The sequence below is a fragment of the Desmodus rotundus genome, chromosome 12 (genome assembly GCF_022682495.2).
Source record: "Desmodus rotundus isolate HL8 chromosome 12, HLdesRot8A.1, whole genome shotgun sequence".
Classification (NCBI taxonomy): domain Eukaryota; kingdom Metazoa; phylum Chordata; class Mammalia; order Chiroptera; family Phyllostomidae; genus Desmodus; species Desmodus rotundus.
In genome coordinates, this window is record NC_071398.1 from 55,855,798 (window position 1) to 55,869,272 (window position 13,475).

At 46.2% G+C, this 13,475-nt stretch overlaps 1 protein-coding gene across 1 annotated transcript in view; it reads right to left on the reverse strand.

The window, feature by feature from the left end:
• The window catches only part of PLPPR5 (phospholipid phosphatase related 5), a 76,188-nt gene that overhangs the window by 44,817 nt on the left and 17,896 nt on the right, over window positions 1–13,475 (reverse strand). Inside the window, exon 3 of the mRNA XM_045203675.3 lies at window positions 2,441–2,573. Within this exon, the coding sequence (XP_045059610.3) occupies window positions 2,441–2,573 (133 nt within the window). The remainder of the gene's footprint in view (window positions 1–2,440; window positions 2,574–13,475) is intronic.

The following is a 13,475-nucleotide window of genomic DNA, read 5'->3' on the forward strand; positions in this document are numbered from 1 at the left end:
TGTCTAGTTACCTAAAGGTATAAAATTAAGTACGAGGATTTTTTTCCCTCCCTTTTCTAAGGAACTTGCCAGTGTACTCAAACTCAAAGGACATTTGCTAAACTCAGTGTCATTGGTCATTGTTGTCAAAACTTATCTTTCTACTTAGGTAGGGTACATAAATTAAATTCTTTGGCACCCTTTTCAATTAAACTTAGAGATACAACCTTCAAAAATGTAGTAACCAATGTAAAGAAATCCATTCTTTCATAACTTGGGGAAAAACAATAAAATTCATCAGGATATTTTAAAACTACACCAAAATAATACTTCCCAAGCAATTGGTTTATTAAAAAGTCGTATAATTCTATTACAATAATTAGATACTTTTCTCCTTAGTCATATATTTCTGGATTGTTTATTTCCTAAGCCTGTACATAATTATTGGCTATTGTGTAAGAAATCACCAGGAAAGTTGCACAGGATCCAATAATGTTCTAGAATCAGAAGCACGGCTATCCTTTTAACTTTCAAAATATTATTTAAGAGGATGAAATCTCCATGCACACAAAGCAGCGCGTAGCAAACTTCTGAGTATAAAATGACAATGAAACAAAGACCTGAGTTCTCTCTTTATCTGAAAAGTGGAAAAGCAAATAATTAAAGCCCTTTCTTTACATATTACAAGCCTTCCATGAGTCATACAAGTAAGTGAACGTTAACAAAAGCAGAAATTTGGGAGAGGCAGGGAAATGAAAGAGAAGAAAGCTAATAAACTCTTTGCGTCCACCGAATCTCCTCCCAAACACCGTGGCCTCGGCCAGAACCTGTATGACAAAGCTCCACTTCGAGGCTAAGATGTCCTCATTCTCTTTAGCCAAACCTTTCTCTTAATCTGGGGTCACACGTTTTTCTGTTTACAGCGAGATATCTGATAGGATAGGGAAATATCTGGACACCTGTCAAGTTCCCAGATATGCTTTGGAATGAAAATGGCAGTGTGTCAGGGCCACAGCCAATACTATTTGACTACAAGATGCTTGTTCAGATGCGATCCCACACGCGTGCCCTCTGTGCTGGCGTCCGGAACAAAGAACCACAAAGAGAGGTGTCCAGTTATGCAATTGTGTTCCGCCTATAAGCTTCCTGCTTTATCACAACACGCTAGAAAACCCAGTCGTGGTAATTAAGAGAACAAGAAACAAACGAAGCGCTCCAACATAGTTCAAAAAGTCCCATAAGTAAGAAACACGGGCAGAACCGAGAGCCCACGGAAGGCGTGCCACATCTTATTTAGAAATACAGGTGCAGACGCGGGAGAAACATTTTTACTGACCGAGGCAAAATATAATTTACCTGGCAGTGTTTGGGAAAGTGTGAACTTCATCATTATGAGTGTCAGGTATAGTTCTGCTTCTTTCTAATGAAATGACCCCTCTGCAAAGCCGAGTCAAGAACACAGGGTGGTTGCATGTGAAAAAAAAACCTTTCTAAAGTTTCACATGAAGCTTCTCCCTTCAACAGCATCGACGATGGCTTTGGAGATACGTAACTTGATGGCGATAAAAAGAACACTCTGAGATGAGGAGACCTTTCATCTTCAGAGAGATTTAAAGGCACGACGACATTTGATTAGTCTTTAAGTGGGTTCATATACAGATTATGAATCATATTCATGGTGGGATCATATACATGATCTATGAGAGATACCGAAAAGTCTCCATCTTGATCCCACCGACAGGAGAAATACACTGAGGGTTACGGTCTCTGAAATCTTAACACTGATCAGAATTTATATTAAATAGAGAGAGAGAGACATGCTTTTATCGGATACCTCCAGCAAATAATAATTTATATTAACTTTATCAGTTAAAAAAGATTTCTCTTGGTCAAGTTTCTGTTGAATTGAGATGATTTTCAATAATCCGTCAGCGCTCACAAGCACTAGTGCAGGAATTGGAGACTGAAAGTTCAAGTACCAGTAAACCCTGTCCTCAAATAAAATCATCAATACACTTTTGTTGACTTAAAAAGACAGAAAACAGCTCAGAAGTTGTGTGCGGGGTGTGACGTATTATGATTAACAATCGCGTCTTTGATTGGCCAAGCTGTTTTCCTGTTCCTGGTGATTTTCAACAAGCGGACAAGATCACCACTTCTCCCCAGAAACACAGTCAATCATTTCCTTTAATTATCTAATTTTTAGTTTCTTAAAAAATACTTGACATCTAAGTGTGGTGTTCTTTTTTCCTTAAAGTGATGTGAGAATGTCAACTGAAATGGAATTTTACGTCCATTGGAGAAATTATGATGCCACGTTTATTTTTAGAGCTAGACTGAGACAGCTCTAAGAAACTGTGACCTAATATTTGCATACGGTTAAAATGCCGGACACTCGAAAGGCTCCCCTCTGCATGGACGCGGCGCCAGCACCACCACAAACAGTTCAGTGAACACGTACCCAGAAATCTCACGGTTCTCCGCACCAGTGGGTTTATGTAGCAACAGTCTCCGGTTAAAAGAGTTTTCTCCTGGTTTTCAAAATCCCTGGTGGCCAGTTGCAGGCAAAACACAGCGGTCTCTCCAACTATTATCTTGCAAGAGAATAAAAGGTTAAAGAACATTAGAATTTAACCAGTGTAAAGGTAGGACATTTCTTCTTTTTTTAAAAAAAAAAAAAACAAAGCTTCTTTGAGGGTACCAGTCTCAATATTACACTGAACCGCATTTGTCTACCCAAGCCCTGGTATTATAACCTTACCCCTCTGTACGTCACCCACGTCTCTCTCAATGCCAGGGAGTACAAAACTGGAAAGTTGTGAACACAAGTGAACTATAGCCCTTTTGTTTTGTAAAAGACCCTGCAAAATGACATCGACAAAGGGTCTTTGCTTTAAGGAAGCTCTCGCTTGTTCTTGGAGTGTAACTGCACCCCCTGGTTTATTTTTAAGTGATTGTATCTTGCTTACATTTGATTCTGCCATAGAAATCAGAACAGTTGTCTAGAATAGCGGAAGCTAAGTTCAAGTTCAGAGCTATTCTGACCACAGCCTCTGCCTGGGAGCCTGTAAGCTTTCCCTCTGACTCTTCCAGGTTCAGCCAGGTGAGCCCCCAGGTACCCCTGGGTCTTCACCACATTCCTGGCATTTCTATAGTTTTAAGGGGGTGGTGTTGGGGCACAGAGCACACCCTAAGGAACTTCACAGCTCCTGGGGCCACCCGGTCTTAGAGGACTGAGCAGGGACAAAGACCGCCTGAAGCTTGGGGGCACACGCCCTTCCAGCAAAGACCAAAAGCTCCTCTCGTCGCCCTTTCTGATTCCGCTGCGATTTCTCTCCAATTCTGTTTTCCATGCAATGTCTTCCTGTATCTCTGCAGACTTGGGTTCTCGTGGGGCCTTGAAGGCCTGGGGACTTGGTCATTTTGGCACCAGTATCAGGAAGGGGTTCTTTTTTTTTTTCCTTAAATTTTTATTGTTATTCAATTACAGTCATATGCCTTTTCTCCCCATCCCTCCACCCCACCCCAGCCGAACCCACCTCCCTCCCCCACCTCCACCCTCCCCCTTGATAGTGTCCATGTGTCCAGGAACTACTATAAAGAAAGAGGTTCTTAACCTGGAATCAGCAGACGCCACTTCCCCGGGAGGTGCAAATCCGCCCTGCCCTTGGTGAGGCACATAGTGGGTTTGCTTCCTCCCCTGGGAGTGGGGCGGGTTGGGGGTGGGGGGTGGGCAGAAAAGGGCAGTACAGAGCACAGGAGCCAACGAAGGGGAGGCCAAAGGCTCTGCACCTTGCAGTTTTCCTTAGTAAAATTCCCTTTCTTCTGGAAACTGTTTCCAGAGAGCTGAGGTGATGGCAGTGTTATCTGAGATCCCCTGAGGCTCAGGAATATGCCCCCCACCCCTCCCAACCCCCAGTCCTGGCACAGTCTGCTGCACGCAGGGCAGAGGGGGGATGTGGGAAGGAACCTGTGCCCAGCAGGGAGACTGGAGACTCAGCGGTTTCCTACAGGAAGATGGGGAAGGCGCTCCTCCCGACCTCAGCTAAACTCTCCAGTCACAGGACTTCAAAAAAAAAGGTAGGGGGAGAGTCTACTGGGAGGGAGAGGAAGTACAGGGCTGTCCTCGTTCAGGCCACGTCATGCACCTGCCCTCCCGTTCCCTTCACCTGGGCTCAAGGTCTGCCTCCCAGCCCATGCCGGCTCTGCCGAGGGAAGACATCCCTGCCAGCCCCAGTTCCATAGGAAGCCCTCACACCACCCCTGGTTGGCGTCTATCCAGTTTCCAAAACAAACCGGCGCGGACGGCGGTGAGACACCCACCCCGACAGCTCCCCCTGCCGGGCCAGGGCTGCGTCTGCGCAAGGGCGCTTCCTGGGGTCCCAGCTGCAACCCGACAGTCCGCATCCTTGGAGGCAAGAGCCTGGCTCCCGAAGCTCAGCCAGCCTGATAAGTGGGATCCCTACATTCCACAGCCCCCCAAACTGGGACCCTGTACCCACCACACACGGCCTCTCACTGAGTCACACTGCATTATGCCCCACTGAACTCCGCATTGACACCGGGAAGCCCTTGAACCCTTTCTTGCTTACCAAGCTGGACCCGCACACCCCTGTTCCCTTCCCAAATGCCCCCCAGGCCTCCCTCCCACCCCCGAGGACAGGTGTGGCAGGCGGCCCCACGTCTTATCCATCACTCCGTTTGGCATTGAGTACAAGGCCCCATTCTAGCAGGCAGCCACCATGGTCCTCAAGTGTAAATGTATCCAGTTGCTGTCACACCTCGCGTCTCCCAGTCTGACCCTGTGGAGCCTGTTCCTTCATGACAAAATTACAGAGTCAGTTTTTCCAGGAGGATAAAATCCCTGCAGACTTTCATCAAATGTCCAACCCCAGAGAGCTTCGTTTCCTTTGATAGAAACCCAATTAGAAAATCCTCTCCCCGCCACCAGTGGCGACTCAAAGACACTCATGCATCCTCGGTCCGAAATGGGCACGAGAAAACCATTTCAGAGGCACCGCTGTGGTGGATGATGCTGGCCAGGGGAAGCTCTGAGCGATACAAACAGTATTGGGTATGGCCCCCTTAGCTTTGTCACGGTACAGAGAATCAGAGGGTCTTCTGCGTACATCTGGATTTCGGATAAGGCAGGCAGTTGTGAGGCAGCAGCCCTAACGAGGATGGTATTGCTATTAAAATCCAGTTGCAGATGAAGAAAATAAAGCACATATTATGTGAAGAGCCCAGGGTTGGGGAGAGAGTGAGGAACCAGTGTCTGAACCCAAGACAGTCTGTCTCTGGAACCCACGCTCTTGACCTTGACCTATGACTAGCAGTGGTTAAGACTGTAGGTGTGTGGCAACCAGGAGGCCCCGCATGCCTGGGAGAGGACAGTGTTAGTGAAGCAATGGCGTAAAAGGCAGCTTGGATACAAGGATGTGAGGCCAAGAACCAGGTTTGTTCCTCCGAGTTAAGGTTTGCAGAGTTGGAAAGACTCCTGTTAAATGCAGCTCACAGGGGAGAAGAACCCCATGAAACTGTCACCCCAGCTACTGGGTGGGACAAGCTCATTGAATCATTTTTCAATTGGGAAGGGAGTATGTCCATTTTTTTTAAGGATTTTATTTATTTATTTTTAGAGAGAGAGAGGAAAGGAGAAAAAGAGGAAGAGAAACATCAATGTGTGGTTGCTTTTCGAGCTCCCCCTACTGGGGACTCAGCCTGCAACCCAGGCACGTGCCCTGGCTGGGAATCCAACGGGTGACCCTTTGGTTCGCAGGCGGGTGCTCAATCCACTGAGCCACACCAGCCAGGGCTGTATGTCCAATTTGAGAGTGCTCTATCGGCCACAGTTCTCAGATGGGGTCCCCAGACTGGTGACCTCAGTGGCACCTGGGAGCTTGAAGGACATGCACATTCTCAGACCTCGTTCCAGACCTACCGATGCACAAACCCTGGGCCTGGGGCCCAGGCAGCTGTGCCACTGAGCCCTCCCAGCTCTCTACGGGATATTTCAAGGGGTCTAGCATGGCTGATTCGAATATTTTAAATTTGTCAGGAATTTTAAAAAGAGATTTCTGGGCATTTATTTGTACCGGGCAAAGAGCTATCGAGGCATTGTAGTGAAGGGTGACCATATAGGAGAGGTTAATAAAACCTAAAATAAAAAGCAATCCAATACGCTCACTTTCCAGATGCTTTATTCTTAATCCTCACCCGGGGATGTTGTTAGTGACTTAGAGAGAGGAAAGGAGAGAGAGAAAGAGAAAGAAACATCAGTGTGAGAAACATTGATGAGTTGTCTCCCTTACATGTCCCGACTGGGGATCGAACTTGAACCTTTTGGTCTATGGAATGACGCTCCAGTCAGCTGAGCCAGATGACCAAGGCTCCAGATGTTTTAAGCGAGACTTGGAGGAAGGAAGGGCCCTGATGAGCTACCTGATGCTTCGCACCTGGCAGCTCACACTGGCCTTCAGGCTCAGCATCCACTGCTGTTCTCACTGCAGCCGAGATGCAAGAGACCACAAGAGATACTTACAACTTCCTTGCCCTCACTGCACAAATATTCCTAGTTCATGAAGAAACAGGGGGTGAGATTAGGAGTAAGGGCTGACTGAGGACCAAGGATGCGCATGACCAAACACGGTGTTCCCTTCTGCCACTCTTGCAGAGAAGAACTGTCCCCTTTGACCCCGTCTAAGCAGGGAGGTCGGTCAGGATGGACGCTGCGGACCCCACGCCCAGCAAGCACAGGGTGGAGCAGTACCACCTGGCTCGTTGCTCCAAGCCCTGGGGTGGGGGGGCAACTGGGAGTGTGACATCTGGACTCTGGTGGCGGAGGGTGCATCTGGGCTTCACCTCTTACTAGCTGAGTGACCTTAGCTAAGACATATGACTTCTCTCTGCCTCTGTGCCCTTGTCTATAAAATAGCGATGATATTGGAAGTGATGCTGTCACAGGCTGTTGTGGGATTAGGGGCGTTAACTGTTCTTCAAGAGCAGTGGAGAGTAAGCACTGCACCTATTGGCCATTATTACATGACCTTGAAGGGTCTGTCCCTCTCAGACCTGCAATGGGTCAGTGCTTGCTCTAAGGGAACCCGGGGTGCCTGGGACAGGGTAGAAAGCAGTTTGCGGGGGGCAGAGCAGGGGGCAGCACAAGGATATAGAAAAAGGAAGCGTGCGTGGTCTGTCTCACAGCAGAGCAGCTTTGCAAGCAATGGGCATTCTTTTCTTTTCTTTTCTTTTTAATAATGAGAAGTTTGTGACAATGATTTCAAAACTTCTTTCCTAATTAAAATAAAGGCTGCTCATTAAACTGTACATGATTTTCAACCTTTGCCCAACCATTCATACAAATATAGTGAACAGAAGCTGTAAGAAAAACAAACTGAAGAGCACTGTGACACAAACTCACTCTGCAGGCTTGCCGGGCTTTAAAACATTTTAATACATAAGACCGAGTACTCCATGTTCCTAAATCTCCTGTAGGCCAGCAATGTTACACTGTCCCTGTCACTCCTCAAGAGAGCTAACTCATAATTAATAAAAGCTTAATAATTAATAAAAGTATACAGGCTATTAGCTTGCTTTCCAGCTCTTCTGAAGTACGTGTTCAAATTAATTTTTTTTCTCCTGTTCTTTATCAACAATAAAAAAGAAGTCTGAGCCCTGGCCGGGTGGCTCAGTTGGCTGGGGCATCACTCCGTACACCGAAAGGCTGCAGGTTTGAACCTCGGTCAGGGCACAGACCTAGGTTACAGGTTCGATCCTCGGTCAGGGTGTGTACAAGAGGCAACTGATCAATGTTTCTCTCCCTCTCTCTCTTCTTCCCTTCCTCTCTCTCTAAAACCAATAAAGCTATCCTCCAGTGAGGGCTTGAAAAAAAAAAGCAACATGATTAAATTTAAATACTCCTTGGGACTTGGAAATAATGGAGTTTTTAGGAATGAGTCTTTGAAGCACAAGATATAATTAAATTATTGTGCTATGTCAACAGGATAAGTGTTGGGTTCCCCGCCCCCCAGGGGGTGGGGGTGGGAAAGTGATTACTGGATTAAAAAAATCAGCTCAAAATGACAAATTCTAACCCTTCTCAGAGATTCGCATGAGCACATCAACATTCATCACTTCTGGCTGCTCCATGATGGCGTTATTTTGCTGACTTCATTTCACAGACAAGTACACAAAGGCACAGAGACTGTATAACTTATCTAAAGCCATTCAGCTAACGATTCATAAAGCCAGGACTCAACTCCATGCCGTCCCGTTCCACTGTTCCACTTGACATTGTAATGCTTTATTCTTCTGCTTTATTTTAGGAAGGCAAGTCTGGCAGTTAAAAGCTTTCTCGTGTGAACTGCCGCATGTAGGCGTGTGATTTCCTCCCAGTTGGCTTGCCTGCATGACCAAAGGCATGAGAGTCCATTAAAGAAAACCATTAACTTTGCTGCCAACACTTCCTAAACTTACTGGATCTAGGAATCTGTGTTGCAGGGACAGTCCTAAATACGCAGCAGAGCTTGTATTCCAGAAACTCTAGGGACAGCAAGTTAAAGCCAAAGTCTTCTTGCTTTCCAGAGGGGAAAAATGCACCTTTAGGAAGGACTAGCTAGTAGAGCTATTTACGATAATTGCATAAAAGAGTCAGGATCCCTCAAAACAAAAAGGAAAGCTGAGCAAGGCTAACTCCATCAAGTGCTGCCCCTTCCCTGGTGATGAGGAAGAGGAGAGAGGGTGTTTAGAACCCAAGAGAACAAGGAGTCACTCACCCAGTGAACGGGGAGACTCAGACTCTGAGAAGCGTACAGGGGAGAAAGTAAAGGGCATTTGGAGCTGCAGCTGTGCGGCAGGACGTGGCAGGGGGAGGGGGGGGTTGCCTGGCCTTTCTGCTCCGTGGCTAAGAGAGACACTCCTCCCTCTAGCACGGAAGACCCAGACTTCCCACACCAGGGAAGTCTCCTCAGGGACGCCTGCCTCACGGCGTAGCTCGCCATCATTGTCTCTTAGCAGACAGGAATTTCTTATCTCTTTTTTCCCCCTCATTCCAAAAATCTGCGTTGCGGAATGACTGAGATTGCCTCTGTACCAAAATAGAAGATTCTGTTGGACACCAGGCCTGAATCATTCCTGGCCACCTCCAAGTGCCCCACCTGCCTTAGGGGAATGCACATTCAATAGGCTCAATCTGTGATACTTGGGCGAACACTGTCCTTTTTGAGAAAGCAGGCTTTTGATGTGACAGTCCTGCCTGGGAAAGGAGAAGGCGTGTTCCCTGCAAATGCAAACCCATGCCCAGGGTCTCTCCCTGGGGGCCACCTTCTTCCGGTTCCCTCCGCTTCCATTTCTCTCAACTTTAAACAGACTGCCAAAGCAAATGTCTTTTAAGGCCATTCCTTTTCTCCTGAAAAAAAAAAAAAAAGAGACTAGACATTTGAAGGACTTTATTTTTAAAACACTTTCCCAGGAAGAGTAAACGTTGATTGCAGAGGAAATCCTTCTACTTTACCGAGTCATTAAAAATGCTGGATGAGCACGCACAGACTCAAGCATGATGGGAACCCAAAAATAAATGAAAGAGCTGAATCTTGGAGCAGGAACTCATTTTGCAGTCCGGCCTCATTTATACTGGGTATCAGTGCGACTTTCAGCTTACAGTTCACAGTGTATGAGGGACAGGTACAATCACAGTTTCAACATGAAACCCTACCAGTTCTGACTCGATGTATTTATTCAGCAAGCCATTTTAAGGGTTTCCTCTACATAATGGGAAATGTACTTAGAACATTTATCTCAAATGCCTCTAGTTTAAGGTTATGATACATGTATATTCATTATACAAATTCATAAATACGTTTCCTTTGTTGTTATTTTAAAAAGTGTCACATACCAATCAGCATGGGCCAGCTACTGTTCTAAACACTCGCATATGCTAGTTTGACTGGGTCCTCACAATGATCCTGTGAGGTCACTCTTATCATCTCTTTTTACAGATGAGGAAATCAAGGACAGACGGGTCATTTTCCCAAGCTCACAGCTAGTCAACGGCAGACCTCAGAGTCGAACCCCGGCAGTGTGATTCCAGTGTTAATACTATATTCATTCATCACCAAAGATTGCTACAGGAACGGAGTCAAGGCACTGTACAAAATACATATTAATGGCTTTGTCACTCACTGTCAAACTGGGCATTATAATATTTTATTATTTTGCTTCAGTTTAGGAAGAAAAGTCTAGCAGTTAAAGCTTTTTCATATGAACTTCTGCACTTAGGAATAGAATTTCCCTGATCAGCTTTTCTGCGTGAAGCACACAGATAGGAGAATCTGTTCTTGTTTAAAAAAGCCAGATGACTTTAATCTGAGGCTCACAGATCAGGTGCTGTAACGAACAGTTATTTATTCAAAGGAAGGGCAGAGGGCAGAGTCTGTGTGGGTGGGCAGAGGTAGGGCTCACCTTCAAACGGAAATACTAATGTCTGTGATGTCTTCCCACCTTATTTTTAGAATCAGCCTCTTGCCCCCAAATGTCATTGGTGTTGGGGCAGTTTGGTGGGCGTTTCAAGCGTATTAACAGGAAGTTTAGTTTAAAAAACAAAATTATCCCTGGCTGGTTTGGCTCAGTGGACTAAGTACCAGCCTGAGAACCAAAGGGTTGCTGGTTCGATTCCCAGTCAGGGCACATGCCTGGGTTACAGGCAGGTCCCCAGTAGGGGGCGCATGAGAGACAACCAATTCTCTGTGTCTTTCCCTCTCTCTTTCCTTTCCCTTCTCTCTAAAAATAAATAAATAAAATCTTTTTTAAAAATTAAGAAAAGATAAAACTTTGAAGAAAAGTCATAAATTCATATTATTTTTCAAAAGAATAGTGATTAAATATTTATTTGCCTAATTTAAATAGTAGAAGCCTATGACACTGACATGAAAGCCTTCCTATTGATTTGAATTATCAAGGGAAAGAGGAAATGTGACTTTGAAGTCTACTATTTCTTCCACACGTAATTTACGGAGTTTCTATGCTATTTTCCCACCACTGTCCCTTGTAGGATTTGGATTAATATCATTATTATTGTTGTTATTATTATTATTTTAGAGAGAGGGAAAGGGAGGGAGGAAGAGAGGGAGACAAACATCTGTGGGAGAGAAAAGCATCTTTTGACTACCTTCCGTAGGCACCCTGGTCAGGAACTGAACCTGTAACCGGGGCATGTGTCCCGACCAGCGATCAAACCTGCAACCTTTTGCTTTATGGGACGATGCCCAACCCACGGAGCCACACCGGCCAGGGCTGGAATAACTTTTAATGTACTTGACCATTCATGTAAGAAATTTACCTCAGATAAGAATCCTTAACGTTTTTAACTCAAGGAAGAAATTCAATCTTATCTCATCCTTCAGAAAATGTGCTCTCCTGTCCACGCCACACACAACCTTAGATTCTGCTTCTCCTTGAATCCTATTTAGTGGGCTGTCAAAATATTTAGAGTCATCACCTCTCAGTTAGCGAGTGTGGTGCTGGAGACAGAAAATGCCAGCTGTGAGCCCTCTGACACTGAGGTCTATGGCTGAGCAGCGATTATCAAGGAAGGGTCCAGAAGCTGCCTTCATTGGTTCTGTCCTTTCTGTTTCATTCAGAAACAAGGTGAGTCTCTCTCCTCCTTTTTATTACCTGTTAAAATCGCTGGCTCCTTCTCCTGTGAGCCCTGGGGTGCTGGGCCTCCCGGGGTCTCCCTGCTGGGCCCATCCTTTGTTGCAGACTGGTGACCGCACTTCAGGAGGCAGAGCCAGCCTTCACAGGCAGCACCCAGCACTAACTGCTGCTCCCAGTGCCCTGACTTCTGCCTCTGACTTCCCGCAAAGGATCATGGGAGCTGCTGGGCCTGACCAGACACTGGGTGGGAAGGAAGGGGGGTCCTGTCACTGGCACGAGAGAAGAAGGCTGCCCAGGGAGCAGTCTCTCTTTCCAAGCTCCCTGAGTACTACAGCACATTTCAAAATCACAACCTTTTGACTTACAGCTTATTGTATTTCACAATCAGCAGACATGTTGAGAATTCTGCAATTTAGTAGCAAAGGGTGCATGTGTAACATCATTGAAATCCTATGAACATTTGGGTCCTATGAGTATATGACTCGATGAATCCAGGAGTGGATGAATATAGGACTCAAACACTTGAAAAAAGATTTTCCTTCCAAAAGCAACCAGAAACAATTCTGCTTAATGAGCAATTCTGAGTACAGTTTGCTGGCCAGCAGTTTTAGATGTCTATTAAAATCTCAATCAAGTTCCCTTTCAAAATCTTAATTATAATCTCCCCACATGAACCTCAGCAAAACGGTATTGAAATGAACCTGTTGTGCGCAGTAGTGATCACTTTAAAGGTTGAGCTAAATATCAGCACAGTCACACCTCGGTCCTTGTCGGCTTCAGAACTCGTCAAAGCCTATACTCGCCACATTTCAACGAGAAAAAAAAATGTTTCAGCACTCGGCGCTCGCCCGGGACTCATCGATTTTGGCACTCGTCGCGAATTCCAGAATGAATTCACAAGTACGGTGAGGTCCACTCTATTTCTAATTCATGAGATAATTAGAATATTCAAGTGAATTAAAATTCTTCAGCCCTGAAATAAAACTAAACCCTTATTTAATACACACTGATTGAACCCAGACTCAAAGGCAGCAGACACTGTGGTTGGCCTAGTCCGTGTTAACCATCCGTCTTGCCCACAGAGCCGTGGATTTGTTCAGATACTATCCTCTACAGGTGTGATCTTAAGAGAGTTGGGGCCAGCCTCATCCTCAAAGGGTGCGAGATTCATTGAGTCATGACGGCTCCGTGTATGGCAGACATAGGCCTGGGCATGTGATGAATTTCCGCCCAAGGAAGAATGAGGAGACTTTTGCTAGGGATGGGTGCTTTGAAATAGGGTTTCCTGCTTTTCAAAAGAGACTCCCAGAAGAAATCTTCTGCTAGACGTCGTCATGTTTGCATGTGATTTCTAGAACAAGGGGGCCACTGTGCCACCATGCAAGGAGCCGGCCAAGAGCGGACAGACACATGGGTCACGGGAATCTGCTTCTTTCCCGTGTCCCCAGACTTGAAGCTCAGCCCTGGCTGATCTCTGAAAACCCTGAGCTTGGACGCATTCCCACAGCCAGGCCCAGCTCTGTGATGCAGTGCTGCGTCTCGGCAGCTAACGCGGCTTGAACGCTGTGGCCTATATTTGACAGGGAGACCTGCACAGCGCATTCCTGAAATGCAGTTCCACTCTGTGCCTCACCTCTGCCAGCTGGTCCCTGTCCCTGAGTCCCTGCCCTGCTCATCCATTTAGCACCCAGGTCCCTCTAAGAACCAGACTGTCATTTGGGTCCATCTGCCTCCCAGGCACTGAGTTCTGCTTAGCCCGAGGCAACTTCTGGGGCCCTCTGCTCTCTCTGAGCAACAGATCTTCCCAGCAGCTCCCAAGTCCCGGGGCTGTGCTCTGCCCAGAA